The sequence below is a fragment of the Eutrema salsugineum genome, unplaced genomic scaffold, assembly GCF_000478725.1.
Source record: "Eutrema salsugineum unplaced genomic scaffold, Eutsalg1_0 scaffold_2, whole genome shotgun sequence".
In the NCBI taxonomy this organism is placed as follows: domain Eukaryota; kingdom Viridiplantae; phylum Streptophyta; class Magnoliopsida; order Brassicales; family Brassicaceae; genus Eutrema; species Eutrema salsugineum.
The window spans coordinates 7,880,283-7,894,459 of NW_006256829.1; the positions used below are offsets into that span (position 1 = coordinate 7,880,283).

The 14,177-nt window shown below is 35.4% G+C and overlaps 2 protein-coding genes across 3 annotated transcripts; both read right to left on the bottom strand.

Annotated features, from left to right (window-relative positions):
• Nucleotides 1-44: 44 nt before the first annotated feature.
• Nucleotides 45-4,054, bottom strand: LOC18016581 (P-loop NTPase domain-containing protein LPA1 homolog 1). 2 transcript variants are annotated; one of them, XM_024156923.1, is made up of 8 exons: nt 3,913-4,054; nt 3,641-3,815; nt 2,562-2,875; nt 2,316-2,397; nt 1,737-2,168; nt 918-1,655; nt 722-829; nt 268-636 (listed from the first exon to the last, which is right to left on the bottom strand). In XM_024156923.1, the coding sequence occupies exons 2-8, from the start codon at nt 3,809-3,811 to the stop codon at nt 268-270; spliced, it is 2,214 nt and encodes a 737-aa protein (XP_024012691.1). In that variant the 5' UTR covers nt 3,812-3,815; nt 3,913-4,054. The 2 variants fall into 2 exon arrangements, with proteins under 2 accessions (XP_006400815.1, XP_024012691.1); XM_006400752.2 differs by lacking the exon at nt 3,913-4,054 and having other exon boundaries at nt 45-636; nt 3,641-3,811.
• A 6,635-nt stretch (nt 4,055-10,689) lies between these two features.
• On the bottom strand, nt 10,690-13,156 carry LOC18016582. The gene is made up of 4 exons (XM_006400753.2): nt 12,732-13,156; nt 12,375-12,515; nt 11,940-12,011; nt 10,690-11,532 (listed from the first exon to the last, which is right to left on the bottom strand). Exons 1-4 carry the CDS (start codon nt 12,888-12,890, stop codon nt 10,861-10,863), a joined length of 1,044 nt encoding a protein of 347 aa, XP_006400816.1. The 5' UTR covers nt 12,891-13,156; the 3' UTR covers nt 10,690-10,860.
• Between the last annotated feature and the right edge of the window lie 1,021 nt (nt 13,157-14,177).

Consider the following 14,177-nt stretch of genomic DNA (forward strand, 5'->3'; position numbering starts at 1 on the left):
ATAATTATATATAGAAAGTGACGTGAATCCAAGACACTACTTGTTTTGGAAACTCTCGACTATAGCGAAATCTAAATTCAAGTCTTAAAAGTTGAGATCTTAGTTAGAATCTAAAGTCTTAAGTCGCAAGAAAAAAAAGCGCACTTTAAACAATCCCAAAGTTTGAGACATAAAAGACTATACACACACACGCACACACAAACAAATCTTAAACTAAAGACTAAACCAGAAACAACAAACTAAGGAATTAGTAACCAAAGCAAAGGATCATGGGGCACCCAAGAGAATCGGATCACACAAACCCGACCCGTGTTTTCCGAGGGCCGAGATACTTAGAGAACGCTTCCTCATCTTTTCTTTACCCGACCAGAGTCTTGTGTTTCCATTCTCGCACGTGAGCAGCGATGCGCATAGCTCAAGCGGCTCAACCAGCTGCTGGTTCGCGGTCCGAAGGAACAAGTCTAAGTTTTGTATGTACTTGTCATCTTTTGTTGCCGGCTTGTGGTTTTTCTCAGACATTACAGCAACTGTATCTCGCGACTCTTCCTCGTCATCCGACCAGTAACTTTTGTCTTCCATTGCAAGATCATCGTACTCCTCATCTGACTTTGTCGACTGCTCATCAACCGATCCCACCTGTCAAAATCTCCCCCAACACTCTTTAACATAAAGAAACAAATGCCGGAGAAATCCGACCATTTGACAAAAGACAAGACTTTACCTCTTCATGGTCTCGTTTGCTTTCGTCATCGCTAAAATCTGTATCTTGCTCAGGAGGATCATCCTCGACTTCTTCATCGCTACCATGCACGGACTGCTCCTCCTTAAGCTGAAGCAAAATAACATTGAAGATACAGAATCATCAAACAATCTTCCTTATACGAATCAAACGAGAAATAAATAGTTTTAGAGTTTACCTCTTTCGTTCCTTCAGACATCCTAGGCGAGCTGCAGCAAGAAGAGTAATGCCTACTGCCGTTTTCAGCCAAGTCAGCTCTAAAGTCATCTACACTCCCAGCACGGCTCGTGGCTCCATCACTAGGCCAAGCACTGATCCCAAATAGACCAAACTGAAGATTCACCGGTTCAGCTTTCTGTAGATATCCATAAATGGGATGCTCCATTCCATTCCCCTCCGTTATCTCATTGCAAAAGACGGGCTTTCCGGTCTCATCTACCTTACCAGTAACGGGCCAAGTTCTTGCGAAAGTGCCATCAGTATTCAGAAGAGCCATTAGATGCCTAGAAGAACCTTTTCTTTGGATCAGCTGAAACATTCCTTTGGAGCTCAACGAATTGGCTGTACACTGGTTCCTGTACTCATCATCGATCACAGAGACGGTATTCGTGGTAGCATCATAGAGCTGCTCACCTGCTTCTCGCCTACGCATGCAACTGAATACAGTCGCGTGGATCGCAGCCACACTCTTATCGACATTGGTGTTGTTTATCTTGGGAACGAGATGTTTGTCAGCTCGTTTACACAGGTAGTCTTGTATAGTTCTGATGTTGCGTATGTATTTGACGTACTTGTTTTTCTCTGGGTCCAAGGTCATGTACTTAGCTCTGACTGCAAACCGTTCCAAGTGTTTCTCCTCGTTTGAGATGTACACCATGAAAGGAACAATCGAAGGATGCTTTTTCATCAGTCCCATCTACCAGCCAGAAAGACGTTAGAATTCAGAATTTCTACAACTTCAAATCAATGTGTGTTATGAGAATGAATAGGGGCTTACCACAAAGTTAAGGCTTAGATGAACACCTTCAATAACCACAGATTCTTTCCGTTCTTCCCATGCGGTTATGAGCCTATCGAGATTGTCGATAACCATTTCACTTTGAGCCTTAAATCCTTCTACAGCCATTTGCTTGGGACTTAGCAATACTGGGGCGGTTGATTTTGATCCCACATCCGTCTGTTGAGAACTAGTGGACTTTTCAGAGGCATTTGCTTTTTCATCGTCAAGGATTGAGTTTTCATAAGCATCCAACTTTTTGGCTCTTCTTCTTCTGGCTTTTGACTCAGCAACTGCCACAGGGTCAAGGTACTCTCCAGCATGGTACGTTGAAGCCCACAGCAAAGGATCCTGCTTCTCATCTACAAAACTCCTCATCATATGACGGATTGAGTCAGTCGAGACAACCGTTGTAATCCCCAGCCTGCTTCCCTGTAACAACAAAAACGCGGCATTGTAAGCCTGTGAAACAAGAAGTGAAATTATATGTAACCGAAAATCATCAAGTACCAAGAGAACAAAAGAGCAAAGCTTCTTTATGTCCATCTAGAGCTTATAAACAGAGGTGATGAATAATACCAAAAGTGCAGAGAGTGTAGATTTGCCACAGCCACTAGTGCCACACAGCAGAACCGTCACAGATTCTTTCCTCTCTCGAATTCTGCAGGAAATGGTAAGGATATGTTAGAAGATCAAATGCAGTTGCAAAATGGGACATATGAGGTAGCAAATCTGACTAAAGAAAACAACAAGAGGCCCAAACATATGGTTCATTACACAGACAAACAAATAACACATGTTCCTGGTTAAAGATAAGAGATTTACTTGCACGCCAGAATCAAGTCTGCCCTTTGGTCATGACCCACATACTTATATTCAGCGAGAGCATCACAGACAACATTTACGAATACTTCTCGTGAAACAACAACGGTTGTGCGCCTTTTGTACATCTCAAACGGCTTACTTTTACTCTTATCAACATCATCAGTAGCTGAACAGTTAGCTTTGTTAAACTTTTGTACACCAGCACAAGCCGAAGCAGGATCCCCTGTCTTCTCAAATACTGATTCTTTCCCATGCGAGGGCGAAAGAATTAAGGATCCCTCGCTTCTTATTAACTCAAAAACCCTGCGGCTAATCTGCTCATAACCAAAAAAAAAGAACTTCAGGATCTATCAAAATCAACGAGGCATGAAATGTGGTGAATTACAAACATCAATGGTTTTGCAACTAGAGAATACCAAAAAGAAGACCCAAAAGGCACATTGCGAGTAAAGAACAGCCAAAAATCTTGAAACTTTTATCTTAATTCAAACAAAATTGAACCTTAAGAAGATACCAAACAAGCTCATGAATACACTGAACACATACACACACACAAATGTTTTGCACCAATACTCAAGTAGAATCTGAAGACATGAGCAACGGAATACAATTAGACGACATGGCACCAATATTCATTCATTCTGGAGCTGTGAATTCACTAACAGCGAGGAAAATCCAAATCAGAAAGGTGAAAAACTGATTCAAAATCATGCTTAATTAATTTATCATTCACATTTAAAAAAAAAAAAACCATTCTTGCGAAAGAATAGACCATGTCGGTCGACACAGTAATGCCAAACTAGACGACCGTGCTTAATCATTTCTGTCCAAATCCAGACACATCACTGTCCCACAACCCAGACAAGTCGAGTAGAAATGCCAATTCGTAATTAAAATTCAAATCGATAAATAAACAAAAAAAAATTAATATGAACATAATCCCAAATCATTAAACGACAAGAAAAGTTTCTTAAAAGGTGAAGACTTTAAAATTCGATGAAAGCGATGTTAAGGAAACAAATCAACAGGAAATAAAAAGAAAAAACAAGAAGAAGAAGTTAAGGAAAATCAGCGATCACCTTGAAGGCGTGACGCGCTTTGCATCCCATGAGCTGAAGAGTACTCTGCAAAACCGGACGCGTATACCGAAACGAATCTTTCCAATTTCCGGTCCCGTCTTCTTCCACGATCGCCGCCGTATCCACATCGTCGACCACCACTATGTACATCACCTTCGTCGTCTCCGCCATATCTCTATAACCAAAAACAAAAACCGAAATCGCGATTGGAAATTGGTATATAAACCGGAAACATGCACGAAGATAAATTCGTTCGGGGAATGAATGCATACCTTGGTTGGGGATATTTAGTCAGCGTGGAGATTAGGGCTAAGAATCGGAGATTGTGAATGTATCGTCGTTATAAGACGGAGAAGAAGAAGATGTTGTTGTGGCCATTTTGTGTCAGCTTTGTTCCACGCATCTCTTCAGTATAGCCTCCACGAGTCTCTCTTTAAAGCCTTCTCTCTCTCGTTTCCTTAACAGAGGAAAAAAAAAAAAAAGGTTTGTTTATGTATATTTTGTCGTATTTGTTATTTTTCTTTTTCTAATTCAGCCAGTATCTTTCTTTTCCTTGAAATGTTATACCTAACTTTGGATGTTATCAGATTGCTCCCTTTTCAGATCCAATATGAATCCATTCATGTTCAGACATCGGGTCAGCTCTTTATTACATCCGACTAAATCTGGTTTAAATTTAAATTTTAAAATTATATCCAACTTAAATTACATGAACTGGATCAACATGTTGGGGTACAATCCTGAAATTTCTTGTTTTTTTGTTTTTCCGTTTGTCTCGTCAAAGTTTTCGGTTAGAAGGTTTATTTTTAAATTTCTATAACCAAGTGTTTTTTTTGTTGTTTAAACTATAACCTAGTTTTTGGCCGACCCCATTTGATCCGGTCTTTGTCAACAACAATTAAATAGGTTCCAATTTTTAGAAGGAAAAGTATGTTTCAGAAAAGGATTAAAAAAACTATATATAATAGTTATTATTACTAGAGATTTTAAAATCTATGATCTTAGTTAGTGTAAAAGAAAAGCTCAATTCAAAACTTCTGTGTTCAACTCACGAGAAGGACTAATCTGTCTGAAATATTTATATAGCTGAATTTGTTCGTAATGAACAGATCATACATATAACCCAATATGAGAAAAACTTTTTAGGGCTAAACATCAAAAGCATAATTAAAATGGTGTATGAGAAACTACATATAAGAACTCATTCTATAATTCAATTTCCAAAACAATATAACGATCGTATACAGATAAAACGAACTTAACTGAATATTCAGTCACATGATTCATCTTTTTAAAGATGCATCTAATCAAAACTTAACTGTCCTGAATGTTAAAGTCATCCTGGGACATAATTCCTTCCCATGAAAATGACGAGATTGGCCCTAATCTCGACACTAAATTACGTCCTCAACCAGCGAGTTGTATCACAATTAGGTCCTATATCAAAGGGTGTTTCAAGGAAACCAAATTGAAAAGTCTCATGGGCCTTCCTGATCGCATTTAGAGGCCATTCTGTGGGCCCATAAACGAGAATCAAACAGTGGCAAAAACGTAATTAACATGTGAGAACAAGGGCAAAGCAGTTGAAAAAGGAAAGAAAAAGACCGAAAAGAACAAGAAAAGTGGCCCATATCGGGTCAGAGGACAAACGTTACATCCATGAAGGTTACCAAGCGGCCATCAATGGACCCCGTCAATTATTTTCATATTCTTTTTCTTTGTAACGGGCGCTCCATGATTTATTCTTATTTATTTTTCTATTTTTTTTGTCTCTTACTCTTTCCGTTTCAATATCAATTGACATTTTTCACACTTATTAAGAAAATTATTAAAAATACTATTTTATACTTTATTAATACATTAAATAATTTTTTTTCTCTAATTAATACATTAAATCAATAGGGTCAAAACTAGAATATTGTTTAAAATTCTGCATTGAAAATATAAAATGACACTCTTTGTGAAACAAAAATAAAATCTTAAAACGACATTTCTTTGTAAAACGGAGAAAGTACAATTTTATAAAATGACGATCAGACGGAATTGGTAAATCAGTTCTACTACAATAATATGTGTTGCACATACATAGTTTAAAATAGAGTTGCACATAGTTTAAGAAAGAGGGGTACGGTCCTCTTAACCATTGCTTTTATTCAAATTATTTATATTAGGTGAATGCCTGCACATAACGTGCGAGTTTTTTTTTCAACTATTTCAAATTTATATTTTTGTAAAAATAAATATAATTATCATTTATTAATATGTTATTATAAACAATTTTAAATTTTTAATTTAAAATACATATTGAATATTATTAAGTAATCTAAAAATATATAAAATAAATAAATATCTATCAATATTTTTATTTAATTATAACAGAAATTTTTGTTTAATATATACGTAAATGTTATTTATACATGTTATTTAAGAATCAATTAATAAAACCAATAATTTTTAATTTTTTTAATGATTTTAAACTTAATATTAAAATTTTATATATAAGTAGATCGGTGTTGACTTCTCCAATGCTGATGTGTCACTCATATGGAGAGAGTTGCCTTTCTTTTATATATAAAATACACACCTGCTTTGTAGAATGACTATATAACATCACATTTAATATAATCAAAATATATTTTGCCGATAAAAAAAATATTGTGTATCACGGATGCGTGCTTGACGAGCAAACACATCAGTTTGAGAAGTACATAATACTGTATAAACACAAAAACTGTATATATCTAGTATATAACTTTATTAATCATTGTTATTTTGTAAAAAAAAAAAATCTGCTTAAGCGCAAAAAAAAAAAAACAAAACAAAAAAGTTCAAGCACTCAATATGAAACTTCAAACAAATTATGGAGACTAGGTTTGTGCAATTCGTCTCAAACATTGGATAAGTCGGTGGATATAACTGCGCGTATAGTTCATTGTCCATATCAAAGTTCTTAATTCATAACGTAACGGAGAAGAATGTATTATAGTGTTTCTGGAGTCCAAGCTAGGGGTTTATGGTTAGTCGTCCTCATCTTAGCAATGCCTATCCTTCTCCACTTGAGCTTCCTAAAGCACTTCAATATCCGCACCAGTCCGGCATTTTGGTATATGTTGAGTTCCAATTACTTTGAATACGAGTATACAACCAGTAGCGGAACCAAGATTATATTTTACAGGGGTTATATATTAAAGTCCTATAATAATATTAAATTATTAATTTTCAATAAATTTCATGGTTGAAAAAAGTCTAGTTAAAATAACTAAAAATAATGTCAGTACTGTTATAAATTTCATAGATTATAGATACTTTTGACTAAATTTAGATGAAATTTTAGAACGGAGCAAAAGAACTAGAAAAAAAAACATTAAAAAAAAACACAAAACAAGTGGCAATTTTAACATTAGAGGAGCAAATGAACGATTTGAACCTTAGGCATAAGGGTCAAATAAGTGGTTTTAGACCAACTCATCCAGCAAATATTTTGGTAAACCTCAATAAAAGATTTTTTTTTTTAAATTCACAGGGGTCAGCTGACCCCCTCTACCTTACCTAGCTCTGCCACTATATACAACATGTCATTTTTTTTTTCTGGTCGCATGCATTTTAACTAGTGATGGATCTAGAAAAAAATTTAGTTGGAACATAAATTATTAGTAAGGGACACTTTTTTCTGAACACAATTGAAATTCTTTTATATTTACTGATCTGGTTGCAAATGGCCAACTAAGATTCTTCTTGACAGTTACGCGCATGAAGTTAAATATTCAAAATCAAATATATGTATATTCAAACTGACCACTATTAAAATCTTTTAATATACTAAAGTACAAGTCACATGGCCAATCAAATCCTGCCACGTGGCTTGTACTTCATAATTAACTTGAGAAAAAAAACGCTCGAGACCAATTCTTCGAATTTCTTGCAAATGTTCTTCCCATTCTTCCCATTTTCCCACCTTTCCACGATATTTTACAAAAACTAACCACCTTCTCTACAGTTATTAAACAATTATATAAAGTATTCATTTCAAATAACAAGATGTTTGCTCGGATTTAAAATAAATGTTTTCATCATCTACATTGTCTCTGGATTTAAAATTTTTTTGACCTTAAGCTAAGTACTCATCACCGCTTCCTCAGTACTTAAAGAAGGCATACGAACACCATTATCTTTTTGGTCTGATTCAAGGTAATTTATCATCTTCTTCCTCCTATATTATCTCGATTTATGTTTAAATTTTTCGTACTATCATTTGATGTTCCTTTTAAATTTTTCTTAATAAAAAATTCCTATTGAAATTTGGTGTGTTGTAATTACATACTATCAATAAAAAGAATATTTTAGTGATTCTTATAGTCCGGACGTAGTAAGGGCCAAAATACTAGTATAAGACAAATTTTGAACGTCAAAGTGTTTCAGATACTTTCATAACCGATTAGCCGATAAAAATACTCAGTGCATCAATCTGTCTTTCGTTCATGGGTTGATAAACTCATACAATGATAAAAATAAGAGTTATCAGATATTAATTTAATCACAAGACTGGCTCGCGGACTTTATCTCCATTTTTTCCATTTTGACATTCTCTTTTTCTTTTTCTCTGTTGAATTTTTCTACCTTCATATTTTTTCTTTTTAATATAGTGCCAAAGAGGCTATCACATCTTGTCGAAACCAAAGCATCCAACTTATTTACAGTCTAATTGGTCTTTTTCTTTTTCTTATTCAACATTTAAAAATCTAAAAATACCATATATAAATCCAACTAAAATGTCTTCTTCCTTAATTAAATTGACGAATGATATGGTTTAAAGAATAATGTAATTGGCTTCTTACGCGATGACACCTTAACATCCAATTTCGAGTCTTCCAACATTTCACAGTCTCCCGTTGCAGTAATTCTGTACCTTCCTTTGTCTTTTATGTGTTTAATTATCTAAGAAATTGTGCGATCTATAACCTAACTTTGTCTATATATAAAATAGACAAAATTTAACTGATTCGATATTATGTGAATATATTTCGGTGTGATTTACATCCATGATAAGCAGCCAAGTGAGAATACAAATCACTTAGCTTATTTTATATCTTTTGGCACTATCTAGTAATATCGATCTAAGCAACTTTATGAGAGTAGAGAAAGAAAGTATCACAATCTTGATAAATTATTTATATGTGAGTGGGCGTTTTAGCTAACCAACCATATATATTACACATGGATCGGAGGCTTGACCCCGGAATATATGTTGACGGTTGACCAAATGTGTCTGATTTTGACTGCGATGGCTTCGGCTGTCAAAATTAGACAGTCCCAGTGATCCCGAAGGTCTATGTTCGGTTCGAGTCTTTCTAAGTTATATTTTTAATATATTCATCACTTCTTGCATAAAAGAAATATGCATATAGATAAAATAGATAAGCTTAACCAAAAAAATAAGATAGATATAAGCAGCCAAAAGTAAACTTCTATTGTAATGGGGTATGTTTATTAATCAAAAACTAAACATGGTCTCGGAACGCAGGTAAGACCAAACCAAGTTAATTAGTTAAATATTTATATTACGAAAGTTCCAACAAGGGATTAAATGTAATGTTAAATACTTATATATAAAGAATAGTGTAAGCTCCTGAACATGTGTAAGCCTGATATAAACTCTCGGCTGAATATGGCATACATAGTAATCAGATTTATATTAGAAAAGGGGAAGAAAGATATGGCAAAGTTATTTAAATATCTCAACCTGTAACGATAAGTGGAAAAAATATATTAAAAAACTAAAAAAGCTATAAGCAATGGATTTTTGTTTGTCAGTATTAGTAATGGATTTATAGGTTGAAGAAGGATTAATTGGCCTATATTGAGCTCAAGAGCCGGATAATTCATATCACCACCTTAATTGAGAAAGTGATAAGAATTAGACCATGAGTATCTTTTAATTGAATTAATGGGTTTAAACACAGGGATCGATCCTTATTTAGGGATTTCAAGAATCGATCCTAACAAATGATATGGCAGAATTTGATTGGTTCTTGCGTTTTGGAAAATTTTGGCTTGAAATTTTTTTTTTTTTTTTGTCCCAGACCATTTCTTCTTTTTTGTCGAAAATTTTTGCTGAAAATTTTTTCCCCCGAAAAAAACTTCTTTCTCGGCTCCCACAAGTCTTTGGTGGAAGAAGAGTCTTTGGTGGAAGAAGAGATGAAGAAGAGGGCGGTGGTGTTGGAAGGTCTCCGACGACATCCTTCGTCTGGGGGTTTCAATGTGGCGGAGATTGGAATAGATATGGTGGTTTGGAAGGAACCAATGGAGCAGGGAGGAGGATTTGTCCTAGGATTAGATTGGCAAAGCTGCATCTCGAGTGTTATGTGGCGAATATGGTGAATCAGTTTGAGTGGAAGGAGGTGGAAGGAGATGAAGTTGACTTGAACTTCGATCTCCACGGTTTATTTTTTAGAAATCCATTTAGAATTTACCGATAAACTATACAAATTATTGGATTTTTTAATAAGTTTCTTAACCCAAAATTATTAATTAAAAATTGCTAAGAAACTCAAACCGATAATGATGATCTTAGATGCTAACAGACATGCACTTTGTGAATGTCGTTTTCATATCGTTTGCTCCATATCCATCAAGATGGCAGCTTAGTCCATTAATCGTTTGGAAAGCTTGAAAGAGAAATAAAAAAAAAGCTTGTAAGAGAATTTTCAAAAGACAAAATCAAACTAATTGTTTTGTACAACTTGATCGTCAAAAATGTGTAATATTTATAGAATAGCTTAAGATAAAGATTAACTTGAAACTGATTTTTTTTTTTTATATTTTTTTGATATATCCACTAATGTTAGAAATAGATACACAGTAACTTATGCGCATTTGACGATCTACAAACGTGTTTGTGATTGTTATATCTATACCATTTCACATCCCCTTTACCATCATAACGAAATACCGATCATCTTCCACAAACCTCAGAATTTTCATTCAAAAAGATGCATATGAATCAACATTATTTCACTTGAACATGGATATTTCAAGTGTTTATTGGTAACCTGCTCATCTCGTTTTCCTTTCGACAATTTAGAATTATTTCTTTTTTTTTCTTTTTACAATTGAAGTGTCCATTTAATATTTTTAAAACTAAAACAATCATAACATGAATCAATTACAAGAAGAATAAGGAAAAAAAAGAAGACACCTACAGCAGATAGTGATCGTCATCATCATCGCATCAATTCCATGAACACAAAGCCATTCCACAAGCTATGCAACAGCATCGAAGGTAACAAGTTCCTTGACCTTGCGAATATCAAACCCAAAACCACTCCAAGGAACACCAACGGCAACATCCTCTGCACATTGAAATGCGCCAATGCAAACGCAATCGAACTTACAAGAATCGCACACCAAACCGGCATGTACCTAGTCAGAGACGGCAACAAGAACCCTCTGAACACTATCTCTTCCCAAACCGGTGCACACACCGATACCACAACCGCGTACAGCGCCATTGCCACTGGGTCTCTAGCCATTATCGACTGCTCAACACTTGAGAGCGAGATCGGACTTGAAGTTGGTGGGAGTGGCAAGAGGTTGAGGTTTAATTGGGAGAGACGGTTAACGAAAGGGAACATGAAACAGCCTATGATAACGTCTAGTTGCCAGTTTCCTTTGAGGGTAAAGCGGAACCAATCGCTTGCAAGTGGACGGAACATGGAGAGGCAACGATGGAGGATAGCAATCCCGGCTAGTCCTTCTGTTACATCGGTTATGAGACTGAACAAAGCTTGGCCTCTAAATGTGAGGGAGTCTTTGTGGAAACCTGATATATGCGCCATGAAAGGGATCATCCATGATCCAATGAACCAGAAGGCGGCTACCCATAAAAGCATTACCTGAAAAAGTGTATAGAGAGCATGATAGATGGTCGCACGATTAACCAAGGAAATGAATCAGTGTTCAACGGGTGAAATTAAATACTTTGGTATATAACTCATTTCTCATGACCGTTTGTTTAGCATCTACCCAATGCATCTACAGTTCTAGTAATTTAAAGCTATCTCCTTTCAACAACCAAGAACTTAATAATACAGGCCGCAAGAGGCAAGAAGTTGTACACGGTTTTTAGTGTGATATTAGCCCACGTTTAAATTTCTCTACTCTCAAAAGCAACATCTTAAGCAATCCATAATAATTTACTATACACTACCACGTTTAAATGTCTCTACTTTCGTTAATGTTCTTGTTAACAAATCTGAATTGGATGTGGCATAACAGAAGCAGTTGAGTAAGATCAAGGTACCTGCACAATGGTCTCTGCAGTCCATGGTACCTTCCAACGAGTTCCAATGGCTTTCAACACTGCATCTGCAGCCTGAAACACAATGGAAACAAAGGGCATATTTAATATACTTTGAACACCAAAAATTTAAGCCTTTTTCAGATTTTGCCTCATTCTAATTTCTCCCACCACATTCAAGTAAATGAGAGCTTATAGAAACTCATCAATTTCCAGATCAAAAGAACGTTAGAATGGTTTTGACGCAGACATTAGTAAACCAAAAGCAGTGGATGATAGATATATACATAACAATTCACAACCAAAGATTCTGCTCCATTCCAAAACTTAGAGTCTATACCCTAATATCAAAATTGGTTTGCTAGACTAAAACAGAGATAAAAATGATTTCTTCTTCAGGTGTAAAAGCATCGGGTCATTTAAAAAGGGATCTTTTACCTTTTGAAGAGTTGTCTTCCAATCTTTTTTATCTGTACATGGATACTCTTGATCTGGTTTAACTAAATCCTCCGGAACGAATTGCTCAGGATTCTCGGGAGGAGCAGAATCCTCATTTCTAAAGCACAAGATCTTCCATTTCTGCAGAAAGCAGCACCAAAGTTCAATACAAGATATCGATTCTTCATCTGGAATGCTGAAGTAATCACAAGATTTACTAAACATCAAAAAGAAGCAATTCGTAAGCCAAGCAAACGTTTAACAAAATTCATCACAATTCAAACGCAACCCAAAATCCTGGCCAATTCAGAGTTTCATACATGAATAAACAGAGAAGAAAGACAATTAGAACCGTACGTGCTTGGAGGACTTAGAAGGTGAAGCACTAATAGGGGAAATCTGGGTTAGAGCAGGAGAGAATACAGTTCGACAAGGAACCCTGAACTTGGAGCGCGAGATGGAGAGTGCTGGGCGATGGCAGAGGAGAGACGAAGAAGAGCAAGGAGAGGTCAACATGGGAGAATCTGAGTTCGACTTAAACCCAGATTTCAGGTTAATTTCAAGAGAGACCCAAAAGCTTAGCAGCCTCTCCGTGGAAATGAGAGAGAAAGATGAGAAAGCCCTAAGAGATTCTTGGTTTCATCACCCAGAGCTTAGCAAATTGATTTCGCACAGAAATGACAATTGAAGAACCCTAAGAGATTCTTGATTTCGTTAGAGAGTGGGATTTGGGGGTTTCGTAACCAGAGAACGAAACCAATTTTGGGTCTTTTTTTTCAGTTCTCTCCTCACCAAAAAAGTCGTTAAGAAAAATAAAATAATAAGTGCTAGACAATAATTAACAACCCGACTAAACCGGATAACCGAACAAAACCGATGCTATCAATCCGAAAGAAAATGATCTATGAACCCAGTTTTATCGGTTTTTCAGCTCGAAAAAAACTATTAAACCGGATCTAACCATGTGTACAATTAGCAAGAACCGATCTATATATAATGGTTCATACATGTGGGAATTATCAGATTATGGAAACATGAAAATGTTGTAGACAACTATAAACTATTACGTGTTATGAATCAGAGATCAGAAACAAGAAATGTTGTGTGTAAGTGTGTAACAAAAAAAGACTAAAACTAAGGTGTATCTAGATAAAATTTTAGCTAGGTCTCTCGCTGCGTCTTGGATATCACCAGCAACATGATCCGGAAGAGCATGAGCCTCATTGACGCATTATCGTCTCCATCATCACATTTTAGTATGTTACCGAATTGGTCTCATTCACAGTATCCTATTAGAGATACAAATGACAACTTTACTACTTTAGTTCTAAGAAAATCGTGTTTAGAAGCAATATGGATTTTAAGAGTTTGTCAACATTCATTCACACATAAATAAACAACTCTGTACATGCATATTTGCCTTATTCGTTTTCCGCTCTAAATGCTGCGAATTTTTCTTATCTTCTGATTGTTTTTGGTGACGAATCATCTCTAAACCCAAATCCAACTCAGTTTGTTGTGACGTCAAACAAAAAAAATACTCAGTCTGTTTTTTTGTTGTTGTTCAAACTCAGTCTGTTGTGTAACTATATTCATCATTTTTCTAATTTTATTATTTAAAAGTGATTTCTATTGTATACATTTTAATAATATTTATAGATGTATATACTTTGTTTACCTTGTAATTGTAATATGATTTTAAGACTAGTTTTGATATATTTGTTAGAGAATTCACTACCATATTGCAGCGAACTAAACCATTTCAAAACTCTGTTTGCTATATGATTGTAACGGGCTTTATAT